This window comes from Telmatherina bonti, assembly GCF_933228915.1.
Source record: "Telmatherina bonti genome assembly, chromosome: 4".
NCBI classification, from domain to species: Eukaryota; Metazoa; Chordata; class Actinopteri; order Atheriniformes; family Telmatherinidae; genus Telmatherina; species Telmatherina bonti.
The window spans coordinates 33,722,259-33,741,959 of record NC_136622.1 but is presented as its reverse complement, the minus strand read 5'-3'; the positions used below and the strand labels follow the sequence as shown (position 1 = coordinate 33,741,959).

Here is a 19,701-nt window from a genome sequence, read left to right as displayed (position 1 = left end):
AACAAGAAAAAGTTCTGGTTTCTGGCGAGATGTGTACCAGACTGTAGCGCTCTGTGACACATTCTCACAAAGGTTTTCTTTTCTTTGCTTCTTTGCTATAATATTTTGTTATTTATCTTAAAGAATTAGAAATAAAGTAAACTTAATAACTTATGAAGAGTGTTGATGTGGTTTTATGTGTTGGAAAATGAATTGATACATAATAATCATGATAATATTGTTATTCTTTGTGTGATTAATCATACCAGGAATATCTGTAATGGCTGTAGTTAATATGTGGAAACTGTTTAAGTGCTTGTGTGTGTGTATGTGTTGCTTTGTCTTATCAAATCCATCAAGGCTGTTCATAATGTGTGTGTGTGTGTGTGTGTATTATCTGTGTATTATTGTCTGTGTGTTAACTTTACCTTGTGTCTTGTTCAGTTTTTTTTTGTAGCTTGTGTCTGCTTTGTGTAATCTTACGTGTCGAGACTCGTAGGTGTTGTGTGTCATTTGTTTACTTAGCAGAGTTGTAGATCACGAGTTTGGTCGCAGTGCCATATTATAACCATTTAGTGGATTTGAATTGGATGTTTGCTGAAATTCTGCCATAATTTTAAGTTTTCGTTTTAATTTAATAATGATCACTTTGTCACGTCAGAGAGCACGCAGAAGGAGGATGCAGGTGCGAGTAGTGACAGTTTATTCACAAAAAGAAGAGCGACGAGGATCTGTGGCGCGTGCTGGCTGGTATGCAGTGAGGACTGCATTCAGATCAGCAAAACCACACTGAGTAAGAGCTGGCTGGCTGTGACATAGGGCTGTGAACAGGTGAGAATGATGAGCCGGTGCACAGGTGTTTGGTATCAGGCTGCAGACTGGTGATTAGTAGGCTGGTGATGTGGAGCGTTGGAGGGAAGGAGGAGAGGACGTTACACACTTCCATTCAGATGAAATCATAAAAAAATCCTTTTATTAATGTTCACTTGTAAAAACAAAGTGATGATGCATTTGTTTGTAGATATTAAGGGAGAGTGAAGGGTATTTTTAGCATCTCAAAAAAGATATTTTTTAAAGTTCTGGCTATAATAACTAAAGTATTTCAGTCTGACCATCATAAATACAGAAAACACATCTGCATTTTCTCATTAAATTAAATAAGAACAACAATGGAAATAATTCAACCTGTTTTTCTTTCCAAATAACTGCTTTAATTTTTTTATGTTTTCATTTGGGATAGCTTAATATTTATTATATTGTTACTGCTCAGCAATTATAAACCAACCATCAAAGTAAATTCAGCCAGTCCATTGCAACTTCCTCCACGTTGCCTGATATACAAACTAATTGTTTACACGACCATGTAGATGTGCATCTGCTATCTAAAATCACCGCCAAGGATGGTGCACATGCAACATTTCTGTAGATTCCACTGCAGATGAGGTTTCTAATTATAACTGGACAAGAATAAACTTTATTTTCTTTTTAACTTTCAAAAAAGCAAGTTTCTGCGTTTGTGTGGATTATGGCCCAATCTTAAAGCTCTGAGAGCCAACACTAAAACGTTAAAACAAACTTGTAGGGTGGTTTCACAGCAGGACCGTTTGCTAGACTCCGTGTGATACATGACTCGATTCAGTTGGAGGTGCAGCTTTCCTCTGGGCTAAGCCTGTATTCATACTGCGATACTCAAATAAAACAAATCTTTTAAGTAACATGTTCCACTCCCCGCCAGAGGGGGCGCTGCATGAAATATTACAGAAGAAGACTAGACACAAAATGAAGAAGAAACTCGCTCATCTCTCGGTCGATGAAGGACAGCTTGTTTTCATGGCATCGTAGTAAAACATGGAGCTGCATCTGGTGGTCTTGGTTGATCATATTTCTGTCAGAACTTTTACTGAATTTCTCCACGTAACCAATTCAGCTACATTAACTGTTTAATCTGAATCTTATTCTTATGCTAAGTAAATATACTTGCTGCTATGTGTTTGTATATATAAGCTCTATAGATATGCTGTATTTATGTTTCTGATGTTGATGCTGAAACTACAGTTCAGTTTCCCTGCAGGGAGAAATAAAGACCTTATCTTATACGTGTGTTTTGGTCGTGTCTACTGGGCAGTCCGCTTCCTGTATTTGGTTGACTTGAAGCGGAGCCAGATTTGTATTGGTACGGAGGACCGAATCTGATTCTTTGATCTGAATCCGTTTGTTTTTGCATCTAATATTCTGCAAAAGAAGCGTATTTTCTCTCCAAAGGGGCCAAAAAGCTGGAAACCAGTGAAGCTTTTCTGTTTGAGTGAGTTTATGCTTGAGGGCTTCATAAGACAAGTTAACAGGCAGTTACAAGTTATGATGTGTGTGTGTCACCTTTTGTGTTTAAGTTGTTTTGTGTGTCCCGTCTGTTGCATGTCATGCTTGTTTACAAGTAAACAACCCCTCAAAGTTCATTGTTTCCCACTGGTGGACATCTTTCTGACATGCCTGAGTTGCTCCTGCTGTAGGGTGCGTTTGATTTTCACCTCCCCGTGTGTTATTAGTGCTTTGCTGTGACTTCGGAGTAGCGTCGTGGCTGTGCCGTAGCCTTGGCATGCATGTCTTTCAACCTCCCCCCTCCCGCCTCCCCTCTGCATCTCTCACAGTAACGCCCAGTAAAAGACCCTGCATGGCAGATGAGCACAGGTGTGATGATGGAACGTGCATCCTCATGGAGTACCTGTGTGACAACAGACCAGACTGCAGAGACATGAGTGATGAGATCAATTGTGGTGAGTGGCTTCGGTTTGACTGGGTGGCAGGTTGTGAGAGGTATTAACGCTTCGACGTATTGTCCGTTTTCCTAAGAATAACCCAAGATTTGTTTTTAGATGTGACAAAGTCCATCACACCTCCACCTGTCACAACCACCATGGTTGGCATACCAGGGCCCCCCCAGATCCCTGGTGGGATTTTACCCTGCAGAGCGGACCAAGCCATGTGCCGGAACGGGCAGTGCATCGCTCGAGACTACATCTGTGACGGAGAGAGGGACTGTTCTGACGGCAGTGACGAATTCAGATGCGGTACGTCCAAACGCACCAGTAAATCTACAAGAGTTTGCAGCAGAAATTCATCTGCTCGACCGCCAATAACCTCTTTTCTGTTCACAGGCACTCCGTCTCCCTGTGAGCCCAATGAGTTCAAGTGTAAAAATGGCCGCTGCGCCCTCAAGCTGTGGCGTTGCGATGGCGACAACGACTGCGAGGATAGCTCTGACGAAGCAGACTGCCGTAAGTCTCGACTCATATTTTATGAGATTTGGGGAACAATCATGACACAATGGACTTTTTTAAACGAAGAAAGTTTTTTTTCTCATAATTTACCAACAAACACACCGATACTTTAATTTACTTGAACTACATTAAAGCTTCACTGCTAAACTTAGACAATCTTCCTCTCCTCCTCCAGTAATGTTCTGTCAGTGTTCTTTGATGAATTATCCACGTTGTGTGTTCAGAACAGCTGGTGTGTTGATATCCAGTTGCTAGCATATAGTGCCGTTACGTAAAGTGAAACTCAGCTGAAAATGAGTAAAATTGAGTTTCTCAGCCTCGGGATGCTGCTGGGCAACGAAAGCTAAAGGAATGTGAATGATAAATGTCACTTTTCCATCAACAAACAAGTCAGAATCATATTTTACAGCCTGAAAGTTACATAGTGCCACCTGAATTGGAAACTCTCCATTCAGCTATTGGTTGCACTTGTTTTTAAATGTCAGACTTTTATCCAAGTCCTGCTGTAAGATGTTGCACATTGTTTCCTACTGAAGGAACTAGGCCTGGGCAATATATCGAGTATACTCGAGATATCGTGGCTAGTCCCCTGTGCGATATAGAAAATGCCTATATTCGTCATATTCGAGTATCCTGTTGTCACGCAGGTGTTTTTAGCTGTGGGCGGGGTTTCCTCCCTCCTCCTCGACTCTGCACCGCTTTGCACAGAGAGTTAAAGCAAGCGCACCTCGTTACGTACATAACGTGAACTACGTGCTACGTCATGAGAGGCAGCGTGGAGCCACTTTCTCGCTAAATCTGGTGACTGTTTTGTGAAAAGCGACTACCGACAAATCTAGCGACTTTTACTGGAGTTATTGGAGACTTTCCTGGTGTTTTGGCGACTGACTTTAAAGCGCATATTGTAAAGTTATTGTCAGAAGGAGAGTCTCTCCCCGTCCTAAAGCACTCAGTCGCTCCGGCTGCAGCTGCAGCCAGTCAGAGGAGCAGAGAGGACACCTGCACGACTCCACCTACAGTCACAATGAACAGCCAAATCCGCCACTGATCCCGCTCTGGATTAGAGTGGGATGTAAATTGCAAAGTTTTTCACGTCACACAAAAATAATTCATTCTATTTGATTACATTCACAGCCTCTGTCACTTACTCACCTCATCCACTGTGTGTGACACAAGCATATTTATCTGGCTCGTCATGTCTCTAGAAAGTACAGAAAGCAGTGGGAATCAAACCCTGAATTAAAAACTGGCTGAAGCCGTTTATTGGAGACGATACGAGGACATTCTGCCTGGATTATAAGACTGATTTCTACGCTAAACTCTGCGATTAAAAAAAAATACACGACAACTCAAAAACGTATCCATAAAGCAAAGCCTTATAATAGTTCATCATTTGAAAAGTCCCCCCTAGAGCACCTATTTTCATACGTTGCATTTAATACATCATGCAAAGTCACTTTATTTTGTTTTAAAATGACATGTTTCTGCCACTGCTTTAACTGTTCAATAAATACGGTTTTGATCAGTTTGCTTCGTTACAATTTCATCCTTTTGGCATGAATGTTTAAAATCAACATATCTTAATGCAGTATGAACAATTATGTTTTAATGTAGACACAAAATCATCTTACTGATGTGATTGTCTGCACCAAAGCATTCATTCAAGGCTGAGGTAAATATCGAGATATATATCGTATATCGTGACATGCCATAAAAATATCGGGATATTACTAAAAGGTCATATCGCCCAGCCCTAGAAGGAACAAATATTTTATGACCACACCAATTTATTTGCACGGGGTCATAGTGCCTATTTGGATTCTTTGGTAATATTGAGTAATGTGACTCCATAAATGTTTATTTCATGTGATTGTGAATTGTTATCCAAAGTAACTTCCCCCTGAGCTACAGCTGCCCACCAATTTATGCACCGATTCACCGATCTCAAATTTGAATATCTTTCGATACCGATATTTGCCGATACCAAATCTGTTTATGTGAACATTATTGTGACGATGGTTATTATTGCTGTTATAACAGTGTAAGATTTCATTAGGTTGTAATAAATGACTCATCCTTTCTGAAGTTACCTCACCAATACAAATATAATAACATTTCAGATCTAACAATTTCAACAGGTTTTATTTTTATTTGGCAGATTTTTACCTAAATAAAACTATAAATGTGTGGTTTTGAAACAAAGTTCTAGCTTTTAGTGGAACAAAAAAGGTCAGATTTCGCATTTATTTCTTTTAAAGCATGTCCGAAGCATGTCATCGAACACATCTGCACTGGTTTGACTAGTGTGGTATCGGTTGTGGTATCAGAGTACTTTTATTAATACTAAGTACGAGTACACACACATGATATTGAGCCGATTCTAATATTGGTATCGGTGCATCCCAAAATATAATGGTTTTATTAGGATATGGAGGAAATTCCCAAAGCCCCCCCACCCCCCCACAGTTTAATAGCACCTCTAACATTTTCATCATCTCCATTCCACCTCTCTGTCTCTTCTGTCCTTTTGTGGACAGTTTGTGTTTTCATATAAAAATTAGGATCAGCTGGCACGTGTTTTTATTGACGGAGGAGAGTGGCATTCGTCAGTCTGAGAGAAAAGATCCAAACAAAAGAAGATTTCTGTTGGTTTTATTAGGAAGGAATAGAAAATCTCAAGATAAGGATGCTGAAAAGTTGTCAATCTGCATCTTTGCATCACCATAGCAACCAAGAGTCCCAATGACAGATGCGCTCCGGAGCAGTTTGAATGCCTGACCGACCGCTCCTGCATCCCAGCGAGTTACCAGTGTGATGAAGAGCCAGATTGCCCTGACCGCTCTGATGAGTACGGCTGCAGTAAGTCTCACGCCAACAGCTGGATGCAGCTCTCGAAGTCTCTCCCTTTTCCCCTCATGTGCATGCCATGCCTTGCTGTCAGCACATTCTCTTCTTTGTGGCCTGTGACTAATTTGCCGTGAACCAGGCTCTTTTCACACTTGAGTCGTCCGTGAGAACTTAAATGAAATTGTCCGTCCATATGGGAGAACTATGAGTGTCAAACATTTATGACCTCTGTTTCCCAGCTGTTTTTTTTAAACACGTGCATTTATTAATCCGTTTTTTGTCCTTTTGACACTTATCAGCTCCACCTTCTGTAACAAGCCCACCAGAGGAGTCTGTTCAGGCAGCACGGGGGTCAACGGTGACGTTCACCTGTCAGGCTGTTGGAGTCCCGACACCCATGATCTCCTGGAGGCTGAACTGGGGACACATTCCCACCAGCAGCAGGTGGGTTTGATGGGAAATTCTGCTTTTTATTCACCAGGACTGAAAATAAAGCCGTCATGAAGCATCTGTAAGGAATAAAAGTCCCTTTTACCAAAGTGATTTGGCAGCCATTATAAATTCATTTTCCTCCTCTCACCTTACTGGTGTGCTGACACACACCTCTCCTACATCAGAGTATCTTGGATTGAGCTTTTAATTAATTCAAATGGTTGTGGTCGCGGTTATTTACTGTGAGTGCAAAGAAAATTACTGAGGAATTTAAAGGATTTTTATGCCTTCACGTCTTCATTAGCATAGCCTGTAGTTTTTTAGGGTTCTTAAAAGATATGCAGACACATCAAAAGAGTCAGAAAGATAGAAAATCAGTATTATTCTACGACTCTATAGAAAAAAATGATTTAAAATAAGTTAGTCTTGTTTGAGAAGCGCATTTCATGTAAAAAAAACATAGAAACATTAAAAGCATTACTGCAGAAGAAGCCTGAAAATGTTAATTATAAACAAACAAAATAATTTAACATGCAAGAAACACAAGTTCCGATGTTAGAAATGAAAAGCCGTCCTAATAAAAGTCTCTGATCTTAACTTAAAGAATCAGAGCTTCAGCAGATTTGCAGCTTTCTGGGACTTTGTTCCACATGTGGGGAGCAGAAAAACTGAATGCTGCTTCTGACTCTGGGAACCCTGATGACCCGAGGGTCAGTTTGGTTCATGATAAAGCAGGAGAACCTGAATATATTTTGGCTGTAAAACCATTTGGCGCTTTATAAACTAACAGCTAGAGTTTGAAGTTGGTTCTTAGACAGACAGGAAGTCAGTGCAAAGATCTGAGTTATACGACACACTTTCTTGGTCTTGGTGAGGTCTGGAGCAGCAGCGTTCTGGACTAACTGCAGCTGTCTGGTGGATAGACAGCTTTTTCTAAGCAGTCCTTCATGTGATAACATACTGACTTCGCCAGCTTAATGTGATTTTTATTTTTATCCTTTGGCTCAAAATATATGATCTGGTTTAGTCTTCACTGAAGTGAACATCCAATCTTTAATTTAATCCATGCATTAGATCAGCTTTTGGATCAGACTTTAGTCTCCTTGTGAGAAGGGGACGTAAATCTGCATGTCTTCAACATAATTATGGATACTCATTTAGTTGTTTTCCATCACTTGAGCATGTAGATGTCGAACATCAGTGGCCTCAAGATGGAGCCTTGGGGAACTCCACATCTTATTTTTATTTACTAGGGTTTATAGCTGCCTATAGTCACAAACTAGTCGCTGTCTTTTAGATGGCATGAACTATAACTAGATGACTTGATAAACATCCAGCTGAAACGAGTATATTGCAGTGCCAGAAAGTCAGTGTTAGTTATTTAAACAGTCTCAGATATACGTAAATAAGATACATCAAAAGAGGTGAGAACTCATTGACTTAGAATTGCATTAAAAACACAATTAGTTTGAATTGACCCATGAAAGGACCAAAGCCACAGAGTAAAATCACAAAACAAACACACAAATAACACACACACAAAGATAAAATCAGCCATTTAGTGTTGGACCAATGCACCCAGTGTCAGACCTGCTTGATACAGTAAACGTGTATAAATATATCTCCAAGTCTCCATAAGTACTTTTAGTATTTTAAAAACATGACTATTTGTGCCTTATTACTGTATTCCCAGGATTTCCATGACCAACGAGAACGGCCGCGGCACCCTGACTATTCGTGACGTGAAAGAATCCGACCAGGGGGCGTACACCTGCGAGGCTATCAACGCTAAGGGCCTTGTGTTTGGGATCCCTGATGGAGTGTTAACTCTCACATCCAATCCAAATCCAGGTGATGGCGCTTATTCTCACCTCTGCAGTCAGGACGACCACTTTGAGTCGGATTTCTCAGTTAGTTCTTAGACCTGAATGCTGTAGAGACCAAACACTTGTGTTTGTGAGGCAGAAGGCGACACAGGTTCCATGTTTACCTGCATGCCAATCAGCATGAAGGGATGTGGAGCAAGTCATCATTTCAGGTACCTGCGAACACTTATAATCAACTTCCCTTCCAGAAATGCATCAGATATATTCAAGAAACTTCACTATTCTGAGGAGACGGAGATTTAACACCAGTCAGCGCATTTTACACATCCCTAAATTGGAGTGTTTAAAGCCCCAGTGTGAGAATTTCTCCCACCCAGTGGCGCGCTAACTGGATGGAAACAAGCATGTAGCGCTGTCTGGTGCTGAACCACGTTATTATCAGTACTGAAGCTGCAAAGAGTCACAAATGTGAAAATATTAACATTTTGAACAAGTTGGTGTCCCGTCAGGTAATGAGGTGCAGAACGATACATAATTCTGTTTCATTATTGATGCCAATAAGTTACAAGCATGTATTTGGTACCAAGCTACTGCTAATAGCTGATGTCATGGTGTGACCACATGACTAGAGGGAGGACATGACAAATCATGACATGACAAATCAGCTAAAATGAATTATGAAACAGGAGGAAAACCTCCCGGAAAGTATGTCTGAAAACAGCGCACGGTGGTCTGATGGTATGACTGAAGAGAAACTGCTGAAACGGAGCTTTACCACTGTAGGCTAACCAACTAACTAGCTTCTCTACTGTTTTATAGATTCAGTAACAGTAAATGATGTGACTCAATCGGGAGGATAAAGTAGCTGCTGGACTACCTGCCCTGTTTCTAAAATAACGGCAAAATAAACTTCACTGTTAGACTGAATGAACTTACCTGTCCAGCAGAAAGCTGCAGCCTTCACCTCAGTTCTGAAGTCCCTCATGAACTGCCTCCATCTGGTAAACGCTACACCCGTCTAGACCCTCCTTTTCTTATTATTTCTTTTTTTCTTGGATATATTTTCCTCCCTCTTGATGGGCAAACAGTATGATCCTCCATTTCAATGGTAAACATCAAGTTGAATGATCCACACACGAGGATTAACACCTAAAATGTGTAAGGCTAACAAGTTTGTCCTCTTTCGCTACCATATTCAAAGCTGACGGTGCAACATGGCAGCCTTCTGTTGGGTGCACCACCATCATGTATTTATAAATGACTCATTCTATGCTACAGGAACCCTTTATATTGATGTGATTTGACTTTGGTAAAATGAGAGCAATACTTGATTTTTGCTAATAAAAAGCCATATTAGTTCCATACTGTAGCTGTAGGCAAGTATTTGTTCTAGGATGAAAAAGTTTCAGTGAAACAATAAAAGAAACTCTCATTAGCCATTAATCAGGTCAAATCAAACTTTACTTATAAACCATTTTTCATACAAAAAGTAACGCAAATCTCTCTCACGTTCAGTCATACACACCAACAACCCCCCCCCCCAAACCCTTCTGTCTCTTCAACTGAATATTATTATGGAAATAAAATTCTGGCTTGACTGCTATGGGGAAACAATATCTTGGGGATCCATTCGCACCAAGAGCCAGCCCATTCAAAGCAACAGAGACCACCACCACTGGAAACCTAGATCAGGACAGGTAGAGGTCCCGCTCCACAGCCATTGGGCTGCGCTGCAGGATCCCTCCACCATCCAGACAAGGATGATCCCTATGGCAGCGACTCTACAGACTGAGTAGTCATAACCCCCCTTATGGTCGGCAGAGCCTGTAGAGTAGAGGCCATTCTGAATAAAAAAAACTGAGCTGTCCCAGACAAGACGTGTATTATTGGCAATTATAATTTGTATAAATCTGTTTCTATATATTTTTTAAATTAATATTATATTTCGGGCTGCATGGTGGCATAGTGGTTAGTATGATGGCCTCACAGCAAGGTGGCTGGTTCGATGGGGCAAGGTTTGGACAGTGACCTTTCTGTGTGGAGTTTGCATGTTCTCCCCATCTATGTGTGGGTTCTCTCTGGGTACTCCAGCTTCCTCCCTCCGTCCAAAGACATGCATTTAGGTTGATCCGATCTGTCCAGGGTGTACCCCGCCTTTCGCCCAAACACTGCTGGGATAGGCTCCAGCTTCCCTGCGACCCTTCAGTGGATTAGAGCAGAAATTGGAGCAGTTAGGAAAATGAATGAATATTATATTTTTGTTTCATGGTGGGATGTTTTGCTTATCTTGTTGTACGTTGTGTTGAAAAGTTGTCTTTATGCCAGAACCAAACACAAAATCTTTATTTTTTTTTCCAATGTAGTGGACAGTAAAGTGGGTCATTCATGAAGTTTTGTTCTGAGTCTGGCCATGTTCCTTCCAGGCAACTGTCCTGAAGGTTATTTCAGCCTCAATGGCCGCTGCATTTCCTGCTTCTGTGCTGGAGTCACCAAGAACTGCAGGAGCACCGGTCGCCACCGCGAACAGATCTGCCTGCGCTTCACCGAGGAGGAAAACTTCAAAGGCAAAATAACCATCTCATACTCTGCCAGCTCTACCCTCGAAAGGTTTTTGTAGACATCACATTTCATTACGAAGTGGAGTGAGTGTGTTATTTTTATTTGCAGGAGTGAATGTCACCTTCCCCTCCAGGCCGGGCACGCCTCCTCTGTCCTCCACCCAGCTCCTCATCGACCCTGAGATGGAGGAGTTCCAGCTTGTTGACCTATCGCGTCGCTTCTTCAACCTCGACTCCTTCTGGACCTTACCTCGCCAGTTCCTGGGCAACAAAGTAAATCATTTGGGCTTTGTTTTGATTGGCTTAGCATCGAACGTCCGTGTGAAATCTGTTTGTTCTTTCAGATTGATTCCTACGGCGGATCCCTGAAGTTTAAGGTGAGGTACACATTGACCCGCGACCTGTCGGAGCCTGTCGAGAAGCCCACCGTGATACTAGTTGGAAACGGACGGAGGCTTGTTTACCGCAGAGGCAACGCCACCCCTCCCGAAGTGGTCAACCAGAAGGAGATCGTTTTCACCGAAGTAAGGGTGTTGAAGAGGCGTAAGATGAACCTGAAGTCCAGGCCGGTTGCTAATTCAGCTGCTTGTTGCCGTTTCAGGACAACTGGCAGCACTCCAGCGGCCGCCCTGTGAGCCGGGAAGACCTGATGATGACGCTGGCCAACCTGGACAGCATCAGCATCCGAACCATCTACGACAACCACACAGTCAGTGTGGCGCTTGGCGACATCGTCATGGATACCACCACTGTGGAGTTCACCACTCTGGGTCCTGCCAAGGATGTAGAGGAATGCAGGTAAAGAAAAGGCATTTAGGTCTACATCTGGAGAGATTTCGCCCCACCGTGTGCGTGGCGTGAGTTGCCCCGTCACAGTTTGTTAGCGAAGCAGCTGGGCTGTGTTGTGTTTGACGGAGCCGTAATGTGTCCCTTCCAGATGTCCTGCTGGATATACAGGCCTGTCCTGTGAAACATGCTCCTCTGGATTTGAACGCGTCCCCGGTGGCCCCTATCTCGGCACATGCGCCGGCTGTAACTGCAACGGGCACGGCACTGCTTGCGATCCAATCAGCGGACACTGTCTGGTACAGTTTTAGGGAGATTTGAATGAAAAATGGTGTTTAATATGGAGATCATCTAAGGCAGGGGTGTCAAACTCCAGTCCTGGAGGGCCGGTATCCAGCAGGTTTTTGTTGTTTCTCTCCACCAACACAGCTGATTCAAATCAAATGGATCCAGCAGCTTCTCGTCAACCTATTTATGAATGTTGGTCAGGTGTGTTGGAGGGTGGAGACAACAGATACCTGCAGGATACCGGCCCTGGAGGACTGGAGTTTGACATCTGTGGTCTAAGGGAAACAAAATAAGCGTATGTTTTGTCTTTTCTACGTCTGCAGAGCTGCCAGCACAACACAGAGGGTCCTCAATGTGACAAGTGTCGCCCCGGATACTTTGGTGACCCAACCAGAGGTCGCCCAGATGACTGCAAGCCCTGCCCCTGCCCGTACACTGAGACCTCAAGGCGGTAGGGGCACAGACACACCTGAATTGTTCACACACACATTTCTGCAAAAACACATCCAAAAAGATGTACAGATGCTGAAATTACCTGCATACATTGTCATCTAACTCAGCAAGTAGAACTGAGCTTCTTCTCCGCTGCTAAACCAGGGCTTCTAGACTTCTTTTTGTTGGACTTGTAGGTTTTCTGACACCTGCTTCCTGAACGTCGACCAGCAGCCGACATGTGACGCCTGCAGGCCCGGCTACACGGGGAGGCGTTGTGAAAAGTGAGCAAACAAAATGTTAAAAGCAGCAACTAAATCTGGTTGAAAGGAAATGAAAGCTGCATTTTTAATTTAATATATTTCAGTTGAATATTATAACATGTCGAAGATGCTGCAAAAAATTAGTCAACAATATAATTATTGTCAATTTTTTGCAAATAGATGAAGAGTATCCCTTGTGCTTTATTTCAGATGTGCCCCTGGTTACCAGGGTAACCCCCTCCTGCCTAATGGAAAATGTGTTCCTAACTGTGAGTCCTTTTCCAGCATCTGCGCTGATATTTTTCACACTCACAGGTTTACAGGCTTGAGTAAATGAACAGAAGCTGCACAAGGACTGTTTGAGTAATGTGACCATGAAAAGGTCCTGACCCCCCCTGAAATGATTACCATCAGGTTTTTGTTACAGTAGCGCTGTTGTATGTGGTCACGGCTCAGGTATGCAGCATGGCTGGAGTGCTCCCAGGTGCACTCCTTTAACCATATGTCATCTTCTTTCCATTGCCCACCCCCCACCTCCCAGACGGCAACTTGAAGTGTGATAACAGAGGAACTGTCAGCTCCAGCAGCAGCCCGTGCAGCTGCAAGGTAGGGATGTTTTTCTTTCTTGTTTTCTTAAAGGGAAAGAGAAGCGTTCCAAGCAGATGGATGACATGTGTTTGTTTCTGCATGTACGTTGCAGAACAACGTGGCAGGTCATCAGTGCGACGAGTGCAAGGCTGGGTTCTTCCACCTATCCGAGTCCAACCCCGAAGGCTGCTTGCGCTGCTTCTGCATGGGCGTCACCAAACAGTGCGCCAGCTCCAGTTGGAGCAGGGACCAGGTGGGACGCCGAGCTATGAATGGTTGCTGAATCAGCAAATCCTTGCCAGTGTTAGATGGAGAGACGCAACCATCGGTGCCCTGAATCTGGATCTGGGTTCACGTCTCAGTCTGGTTGGGTGTTTGTGTCCCACAGGTGCGAGGAGGCGTGAACGGCCAGCTCTTCTCCCTCTCCAACAGCGCCAACACTAGGACTATCTCTGACGGCATCTCCCAGAGGGGCTTTTCAGAAGTGGCCTACCGCTCTTTCTCAAGTGTCCCCAACGACGTCTACTACTGGGTTCTACCTGAGAGCTTCAGGGGAGATAAGGTGGGAGGAGAGTGAGATAAAGAGCAGGCTGGGGTTGAGGCGAGGAGGAACATACGAAGTGCTGATAGTTTGATTCTCCGCTCTTTGTGTTCCTCTCAGTCAAGCTTCAGCATGTTGTGAAATGAAAAGACTGTGCTTATGCACACAGCAGGGGTATCTTGTGACTCCCCTCACAGTATCATAGGGGTGAAATACCTTTCCACCATTCAGATTTCTGAGATGAACCTTCTTTTTTTTCCCCACCGTGTTGCCACCAGGTGACGGCCTACGGCGGGGAGCTTCGCTACACGGTGCGCTTTGAACCGTACCAGCGCTCACTGGTGATTGATGGTCAGCCCGATGTGGTTCTCCAAGGCAACGGCATCTTCCTGGAGCACTTTTTGCAGACAAAACCCCTCCCACGTGTGCCAGAAACTGTGAATGTGATCTTCAGAGAGGTGCGAGGAGCTGCTGTTTGGAGGGTCTTTCAGCTAAAACTGTAACTTTGTTTATAAATGCATCGGGTGGCATTCTGGTGCAATACGGATCACATGAGCCTGAAAAGTTATTCCCGTCACGACGTGCATTTATGTGCATCGTGCGTTTGAAAGGAATAGGTCGTGTTGACATGTGTGGAATTGTCTGACTTTCCGTAAACAGCAATGGGAGAAGAAACAGTGATTTCCGATGTAAACAAACGCGCCACGTTTTCTTCCATCTTCCCTGTTTTCTCCCCTCTATACAAGCCACAACGTAACGTGAGATTATGTTACATTGACATAGCTGACGTAATGGGGATACAGTAGCGGTGCCTCGAGAGCCGCTGTCCTGCAGTTTTTCAATGTATCCCTGCTCCAACACACCTGGCTTACATCAAATAGATCCAACAGCCAAGGAAGTTGTGCACAATGACTGATTAGTTTGAGTATGATGTGTTGGAACCAGAAAACATGGAAAACCTGCAGGATTGTGGCCCTCGAGGACTGGAGCAGTTCATACAGGAGATACAGGCTTCCTGATCAGAATGAATATAGATTTGAATGAGCTTGATCGGATCAGAATCTTTACTAATCCAAACGCTGGTGTCCATGTAAACACGGCTGGTGTTGCTATGCTAAGGTTTTGCTCTTCTGCTGTCATCAGTCTGCGTGGCGTAGAGCTGACGGCCAGCCGTGTACTCGCGAGCACCTGCTGATGGCCCTGGCCGACGTCTCCGTCCTCATGATCAGGGCCACCTACGCAGACAACATGGCTGAGAGCAGGTACTGTGGGAAAGAACGAACTCATTCACATTTATGACAGGGAATCTAGGAAAGCTGGATTCAAACGTGTTTTTCCTCCGTCCCCCATCTGTCTGAGAAAGTATCTCAGATATCAAGATGGACATTGCTGTGCCTCAATCAACTGGCAATGAGCGTGCTCTAGAGGTGGAGGAGTGCGCCTGCCCTCAGGGATACAGAGGACCGTCCTGCCAGGTACACGTCCACATGTCACATTACTTTACAAAATTTAGTTTAGTTCAGTTTTTTGTTTTTTTTTTTTACCCTTTTTACATGTCATTGTCAGAGAAATAATCAGGATTTTACCATTATCAGGATTATTTTGCATTAAATATTTTCACATAACAAATGTGTGAAATCCAATAAAGCTCTTTATGGGTGAAAACAAAGTAATATAACCTAAAAGTCAAACAAACTAAATAAACTCTTATTTGTAAACAATGAATAAATCCTAAATTTTGGATGGAAAAGGCTTCTACCTGGATTTTGGAAGCTATTTCCTGGAAATAACATCATAAAATTACTTTATAACCAGAGTTAAGAATTTAAAAATACAGAGAAAATAAAATGTAGCAAGCTTTGACATCAAGTTGTCTTATTACAGAAAAGCCGCACTTTGAAACATACGTTTCATAGATGAGAAAACAAAAGAAACAGGAACTTATTTAAAATTAGAATTATGGTTTCACCTCTGATCATTGCATCCTGTTTACCAAAAAAACAGCCTTCATTAACATGATTCAACCTTGTTACTACACGTTTACCTTTACTCTAGTGTTCAAAGCTAGCTAGTTATTCTGCAGTTGGTGAAACATGTTCGATGTGACAATACATATGTTCGTACTTTTCAGTATGGAACGGAGACGTACCAATTTCCCACATGGAAGAGCTAGAGCTAGCAGACGCTAGAGCTAGCAGACGCTAGAGCTAGCAGACACTAGGGCTAGCAGACGCTACAGCTAGCAGAGACTAGGGCTGACAGATGCTAGGGCTAAGAAACAGATTTAAGTCTTTAATCTCCTGTTAAGGAACTCTTCAGCTTCCAAGTGAAGTATGAAAATGGACAAAATAAATTTAAAAAAAAGCACCTGTCTCGTGCTGAGCTGTGTTCACATGTGGATGAAATGAGCTCTCACTGAAAAGTCATTCTGGATGGACTCTGACAATCACAAAATCACTACTTAAAGCATGAAGACTTTTTTAGTCATAAAGGTTTAAAATGTTACATTTAAAGAGCCATAAAAATGAGCCCAACTCCGGGACTGAACAAACTGCTTAAGTTCTCCACTCTTTACATCAACACGATATCGTTGTAGCTTAACTCTGAATCCGAGTTTGTTTTTGTCACCTTGCAAGTTTGTTTCTGAATCTTTGTAATTTAACGGAAATTTGCAACACACTTGGTGTGCATAGAAAAAACCATTGATATTTCATCTCTTAATTATTTGCGCCATTGTGTTATTCACATGGGTCAGGTGTGTAGGGAATAAGTCTTCCACTGCCATGCTTTCCCGTTCTAAAGCACCTTCAGCAACCTGCATGGAAGAAAAAGAAAACACAACTTGCAACATGTGCTGGCTCTGCGATGGACTGGTGACCTGTCCAAGGTGTCCCAGGCCTCTTGGCCAGTGATTGCCGGGAAAGAATCCAGTTTCCTCAACCATTAATTGGACTAAGCGGTTAAGAAAATGAACGACTGAATGAAACTTTTTTTATCTCTGCGCAAATTCCACTCATCATGACTGATGATATTGACGGATCTTAATAGTGTGAAATCAGCTCATCACGACATCCCTGGTCCATGTTTGCAACTTTCGTTCAAGAACTTTTTCCTTCTTCAGTTAAAAGAGAAAGAATAAAAGGTAATCAGAAATGTGCCTGAGCTTGTTACACACGAAGCCTCCAACATTTTCCATTTGTCCTTGATGATAATTACAGTGTCTCAGTGCTGCAGTGGAACAAAGCCGTGCTCTTCGTCCTCACACGTCTCACACCTCAGGTGTTTTTCCCTGTTGTTTCAGGAATGCGATGCAGGTTACACCCGGACCACCTCTGGCCTTTACCTGGGCACATGTGAGAGGTGTGATTGCAACGGTCACGCCAGCAGCTGTGACCCGGACACCGGCAGGTGTCTGGTAGGTTCCGTGCTGCTGCTCCTCTCCTCTCTCTGAAGTCTTCATCAGTGCAGAAGCTGCTTTGATCTCTCCAGTGGAATGTTCTAATGATTTCTGGGCTCATCCTAACATGTGAAAACACGAGCTTTGAGCTCAATTGTTCCATGTATCTCACCTTCTTTTTTCTTTTTTTGTGTGTGTATGTGTGTGTTTCCTAAAGCAATGTCTTCACAACACTGCCGGGTCAAGATGTGAGCTCTGTCAGCCTGGTTTCTATGGAAACCCTGTAACGGGTGGTCCTCAGGCCTGTCAACCCTGCCCCTGTCCTGGAATCACTTCCAGCAGCCAGTAATATTTGTTTCAGTTCACCTTTGCTATTCATTCTATTTATTTCATTTAGCTTCTCTTGTTAGTACACTGCCTGTCCAGAAAAAGTCCCTTTAGCTTGATTACAGCAGCATTTGCTGTGGCGTCATTTAAATAAGCTTCTGCAAAGTCACAGGATTTATTCCCATCCAGAGTTGCAATTTCTTTTCTCTCAGATCTTTTACTGCTGAAAAATCCTGGACATTTAAACAATTCTCAATGCGGTTCAGGTCTGTCATCTTAAAATATGGTCGCGCTGTTAGGGAAGATAGAATAACCTACTCTTTCGGTATGTTCAGCCAGTCAGCTGACCTCTTGCTTTGGACACATAGTGTTGCTAAAGCTAGACCTGACCAACTGCAGCAACACCAGATCACAGACTGCCCCCACCAGCTTGCTTCTCTTCTCACCCTGATTCTTCCATCACTCTGGAAAAGAGTAAATCTGGACTCATCAAACCACATGACTTTCTTCTGGTGCTTCAGTGTCCGATCTTTACGCTCCCCAGCAAACTGAAGCTTTTTTGCCCATATTATCATCCCAGATAAATGGTTTTCATTTGGCTAAACAGTTGTTCAGTTCCAATCCATTCCGTTTCTTTTAGTCCTTAGTTCTACCAATTTTATTTTTTATACTATTTGATTTCACAAAATGTTTCACAATCATTTATGATTTTTTCCATCCACATTTTTTTCATGAAAGATGACAGTTCCCCTGCCAGTTTTTAATGATGTGTTGGACACTCCCTATCCAGTTTTAGTATTTTCAGAATCTCCTTGCTGTTTTTATTTTCTTGTTACCATTAATTTGACCCTTTTGAAATAGATCTTTTAAGAAATTAAAAGCTACTTCAATGGTTAGTCCAACAGGAAGTCCTTACCTGTTTGTTTAGTTAAATCCTGGTGGTGACTTTTGTTTGAATGGCAGTGTATTTTGTCAACGTTTAAAGAAGAATTCTCAAGATGTATTTCTTTCCACTCAGATTCTCCTCAACCTGCTTTCTGGATTCTGACGGTCAGCCAACTTGTGACAATTGTCCTCCTGGATTTACCGGCCGGCGCTGTGAAAGGTGTGCTGCACTCTCGTTTTTCCATTCGCCTCTTCGTCTTTCCTCTTTTCCATCTTCATTGCTCAGCGTCTTGGGTTAGCACGGGCTGGCATTAGCACCCACTGGCTTCACTCTCAGGAAAGCAGTATGGGCATGTCTTGTGTTTCGCAGTGGCAGTGATTGAGGGGTGTCAGAGGAGGGATAGGAGATGCAGATTTTGGCAAACCAATCTCTAATGTGCCTCTGAAGTTTTGTGTCACACCCATTTTTCTATATTGATGGGTGTATTGGATTGTGTTTTTTGGATGGTTTGCATTTAGAAAATATAAGGATATTTCAGGTGTGTCAAAAAAATGTGTGTGTTGTTCGATCAGGGACCTTTGGTGGTATTTAGAACATCATTAGTCACATTTTTACTGTTTGTGGAAAATGGATTATCTTAAGAAAAGCTTTAGGTTTGGCTTTAAAGCTGACTTGTGCTTTCTTCTGTCTTTTACCTCCAGAAGCCTTTGTCAGAAGACGCTCTTTGCTTCAGCTTTGTGCTTTGCTGGTAGTGAGATTGTAAGGTGTGAATTCTATCTGCGTGCAGACCAAATGTATCTTCTGGGTCATAAATGTAAACGCAGCATTTATGAGGACTCTTGTCTGGTTGATGGATCTTTGCCACAAGGAGGGCAAAGATGACAGGGAAACTTGGGTTTAAATCATTCATTGTGACGTGACGTCTCTGCCTGCATCAAACCTGATTTTGCTGTTTTGATATTAAGAGAAGAAATGCCGCCTGCGGACAGTTGTGGGGACCCCTTCCTGGAAGACGGTTTCCTGCCTACAGGATGTGGAGCTGAACCAGTATTCAATTTCAGCTGGGGGAGAGTGATTCAACCTTATAGCAGTGGTGATGGTGATGATGACGACGATGATGATGATGATGATGATGATGATCCATATCCTGTTAGCACAGTAGGGACAATTGTCATCCCCACTAAGGCCCAACTGTCCCCTTCATCTCACCCTAACACTATAAAAGCTATTGAAACCATCAGGGTCGATGTCGTCTTCGTCACCCCCAAGAGATCAG

At 42.9% G+C, this 19,701-nt stretch overlaps 1 protein-coding gene across 13 annotated transcripts in view; it reads left to right on the top strand.

Moving 5' to 3' along the window:
• Positions 1-19,701, top strand: part of hspg2 (heparan sulfate proteoglycan 2) — a 135,360-nt gene that overhangs the window by 59,223 nt on the left and 56,436 nt on the right. For 12 of the 13 annotated variants that reach the window (XM_079239029.1, XM_079239023.1, XM_079239024.1 and 9 more), the window contains 23 exons: positions 2,625-2,750; positions 2,850-3,044; positions 3,132-3,251; positions 5,982-6,113; positions 6,401-6,545; positions 8,227-8,384; positions 10,783-10,923; positions 11,027-11,190; positions 11,262-11,441; positions 11,519-11,715; positions 11,855-12,002; positions 12,315-12,442; positions 12,621-12,707; positions 12,897-12,955; positions 13,228-13,292; positions 13,387-13,527; positions 13,663-13,836; positions 14,094-14,273; positions 14,959-15,077; positions 15,179-15,290; positions 17,117-17,230; positions 17,430-17,557; positions 18,558-18,644. In XM_079239029.1, the coding sequence (XP_079095155.1) occupies positions 2,625-2,750; positions 2,850-3,044; positions 3,132-3,251; positions 5,982-6,113; positions 6,401-6,545; positions 8,227-8,384; positions 10,783-10,923; positions 11,027-11,190; positions 11,262-11,441; positions 11,519-11,715; positions 11,855-12,002; positions 12,315-12,442; positions 12,621-12,707; positions 12,897-12,955; positions 13,228-13,292; positions 13,387-13,527; positions 13,663-13,836; positions 14,094-14,273; positions 14,959-15,077; positions 15,179-15,290; positions 17,117-17,230; positions 17,430-17,557; positions 18,558-18,644 (3,100 nt within the window). The remainder of the gene's footprint in view (positions 1-2,624; positions 2,751-2,849; positions 3,045-3,131; positions 3,252-5,981; positions 6,114-6,400; positions 6,546-8,226; positions 8,385-10,782; positions 10,924-11,026; positions 11,191-11,261; positions 11,442-11,518; positions 11,716-11,854; positions 12,003-12,314; positions 12,443-12,620; positions 12,708-12,896; positions 12,956-13,227; positions 13,293-13,386; positions 13,528-13,662; positions 13,837-14,093; positions 14,274-14,958; positions 15,078-15,178; positions 15,291-17,116; positions 17,231-17,429; positions 17,558-18,557; positions 18,645-19,701) is intronic. The other variant, XM_079239030.1, reaches the window with a different exon arrangement.